The following is a 2,811-nucleotide window of genomic DNA, read 5'->3' on the forward strand; positions in this document are numbered from 1 at the left end:
CTTCCCCGTGCGCAGGAGTGTGACCGGAGGGAGACCCACCAGAGGCCTTGCGTGCGACCGGATCCTGCCCTCCCCGCCTCCCCCGGCGCCATGGTGACAGAGGAGGAGGTGGAGGCCTTCGGCCGGACGCTGGTGGACGCGGCCCAGCCGCTGCCCGCCCGGTTTCGGGCCCTCTTCACCCTGCGCAACCTGGGCGGCCGCGCGGCTGTGGACTGGATCAGCCGGGCCTTCGGGGATGGCTCCGCGCTGCTGAAGCACGAGCTGGCCTACTGCCTGGGCCAGATGCAGGACGAAGCGGCCATCCCCGTGCTCATCCGGGTGCTGGAGGACACCGGCCAGGAGCCCATGGTCAGGCACGAGGCAGGTACGATGGCAGCTCCTGCGGCTGTGGGTGCAGGGGACTTGCGGGTGCTTCCCCCCCATACCGAACAGCTCGTGACGGCCTGATCCAGCTTGGGTGTCATGGCTTGGAAAACCCTGAGGCATGTAACCGCCTCACCACATCCCCTGGCAGGACTGGTTGGCCGAGCCTTCCCCTTCCTTCTGGCCAGGCTGGCTCCTGCCGTGTTTATTTGCCTGGCTGTCTCACTTGGGGTTGGTCAGAGTCAGGCCTGTGTCCCCACTTCAGAGTGGGGCGAGGCTTCGCTGGAGAACACTGCAGGGTCCTCCTCATGTAGACAGCTTGATAACGTCCTGACGCGTCCTTCCTTCAGGTGAAGCCCTGGGTGCTATCGGGAATCCCGATGTGCTGGATATCCTGAAACGCTATTCAGAGGATCCCGTGGTTGAGGTGAGGCTCTTGGGGAGGGTCGTTTCCCCTGGGGTGCAGCGCTGCTGGTCCAGGAGGGTGAGGCAGGTCTCTCCTGGGCAGCCCCTGGCTGTGGACAGGGACACCACGAGCGGCATCCTGCTGTGTGCTGGCACCTAGCTGCCGTAGGGAAGCCCTGGGCGCCCTCCCAGTGCTGTACGGTGCCGTCCTGCAGCCACGGCTGTGTCCCCGTCCCCGCAGGTGGCGGAGACGTGTCAGCTGGCAGTGAGGAGGCTGGAGTGGCTGCAGGAGAACAAGCAGGAGCCTGCTGCCAGCCCCTACCTCTCTGTGGATCCTGTTCCCCCTGCCGAGGAGACGGACGTCGCCAAACTCCGCGAAACCCTCCTGGATGAGTCATGCACGCTGTTTGACCGCTACAGGGCTATGTTTGCCCTGCGAAACCTGGGGGGCCAGACTGCCGTGCTGGCGCTGGCAGACGGTAAGGGCCAGCACGAGGCTCCCTGCAGTCTCCTCGCTGTAAGTCTGTACAGGTTAATCCGGGATTGGCCCTTCCCAAACCCAGGGCTGTCAGAGCTGCGGGGCTCCTCTTAGGCTCTTCACGCGTTTGTTTCTAGAGCTGCTGTCCCCCTGCTTGCTTGCAAGAGCCGCATCACAAAGCGCTCGGTGCTCTCTGATGTTTCACAGCCCCCTCGCTGTCCTCCAGGCCCCCTTTCTCCGTGGGTCCGGGTGGGAGAGGACACAGTCTGTAATGCTGGCTTGGGACCAACCGGTCTGACCTGGTGGGACCTGGCCCCAGGGTGTCGGGGTCCTGCTCTCCTGTCCTGGAAAGTCGAAGGCTGCCAGCCTCATCCTGGGGTTTGGGAATAGCTCTGGAGAGGGGAGTGAATGTCTCCTGAGTGGGGAAGGGGCAGACCAGAGCCCAGAAACTGTTTGGACCCACCCCCCAGCCCAAGGGAAGTGGACGAGGCTCTCCAGCCATCTGGGATGAGCCAAGGGCAAGTCTGCGCCGTGAGACGAGGCGTGCAGGGATCTGTGAGCTCCTGCTACGGCTGTTCAGTCCTGTAGCACGGGGGGGCTTGAGGCTGTGACTGTGCTGCCAGTCCGCCCCAGGCACATCGCACTGGTGGGGCAGGGCCCGTGGGCAGCGCAGGCTCCCCGGGGCAGGTGAGGGTGCTGGCAGCTCTGCCAGGAGGGTGGGTGCTGCTGTCACGAGAGGGCATCCCTACGCTGCCGGGGCACGGCTGCGGGCGTGCGGTGCCGGAGCTGTCCCGGCTGTGCGGGGTCAGGGAGGAGGGTGGGACAGCCCTTCCCGTAGGTATTTTGTCCCCTTCCCCAAAAGCCCCCACGGGTCTGGGGCGGCGACCGCCAGCTCTAACCCCTAAGCTTTCCCCATGGCTTCCCCCAGCTTCTCTGGGGGGGGCTCTGGCCAAGCATCCCGGTGCACTCTGGGGGCAGTGGCGGCTCACTCTCACCTCCTCCCTGCAGGACTGTGCTCCGGCAGTGCCCTCTTCCGCCACGAGATCGGCTACGTGCTGGGCCAGATGCAGGATGAGGCCTGCGTCCCGCAGCTGACAGCCGCACTGCGCAGCCGCACCGAGAGCCCCATGGTGCGCCACGAGTGTGCCGAGGCCTTGGGCTCCATCGCCCACCCCTCCTGCCTGGAGACCCTGCGCGCCTTCGCCTGTGACGAGGAGCGGGTGGTGCGGGAGAGCTGTGAGGTGGCGCTGGACATGTACGAGTACGAGAATGGCACCCAGTTCCAGTACGCCGACGGGCTCTGCAAGCTGCAGCTCTCCGCCTGAGTCCCGGCTGGGGGGGCACGGGCTGGGCGCGCCGCCTTCCCCCCCCCCCCCCCCCCCCCCGCACTTTCACGGATGCCTCCGTCGACATGGATCCGTGCCTTGCCGCGGCGGAGGTGGAGGAGGAACTGGATTTGCTCTCTGGCACAATTACAGCCGCCTTCTCCCTCCAAATCCAGGCTGAGCTGCTACTTGCCCCCCGCCCCCGCCCCCCCCGTTTCCCGGATCTGCCCCTTCTTCCCC

At 66.1% G+C, this 2,811-nt stretch overlaps 1 protein-coding gene across 1 annotated transcript; it reads left to right on the forward strand.

The window, feature by feature from the left end:
- The first annotated feature begins 21 nt into the window (after nt 1–21).
- DOHH (deoxyhypusine hydroxylase/monooxygenase) lies at nt 22–2,798 on the forward strand. Its single transcript, XM_009277056.2, has 4 exons — nt 22–364; nt 714–790; nt 1,010–1,247; nt 2,255–2,798. The coding sequence occupies exons 1-4, from the start codon at nt 91–93 to the stop codon at nt 2,569–2,571; spliced, it is 906 nt and encodes a 301-aa protein (XP_009275331.1). The 5' UTR covers nt 22–90; the 3' UTR covers nt 2,572–2,798.
- The last annotated feature ends 13 nt before the right edge of the window (nt 2,799–2,811 follow it).

This window comes from Aptenodytes forsteri, unplaced genomic scaffold (genome assembly GCF_000699145.1).
Source record: "Aptenodytes forsteri isolate BGI_AS27 unplaced genomic scaffold, ASM69914v1 Scaffold274, whole genome shotgun sequence".
NCBI lineage: Eukaryota > Metazoa > Chordata > Aves > Sphenisciformes > Spheniscidae > Aptenodytes > Aptenodytes forsteri.

What these genes read in the sequence shown, in the direction of transcription:
- DOHH (XM_009277056.2), top strand. Translation starts at nt 91, where the DNA reads ATGGTGACAGAGGAGGAGGTGGAGGCCTTCGGCCGGACGCTGGTGGAC. An exon ending in CATGGTCAGGCACGAGGCAG is followed by an intron (nt 365 to 713) that starts GTACGATGGCAG and finishes TCCTTCCTTCAG; the next exon opens with GTGAAGCCCTGGGTGCTATC. An exon ending in CAGAGGATCCCGTGGTTGAG is followed by an intron (nt 791 to 1,009) that starts GTGAGGCTCTTG and finishes CCGTCCCCGCAG; the next exon opens with GTGGCGGAGACGTGTCAGCT.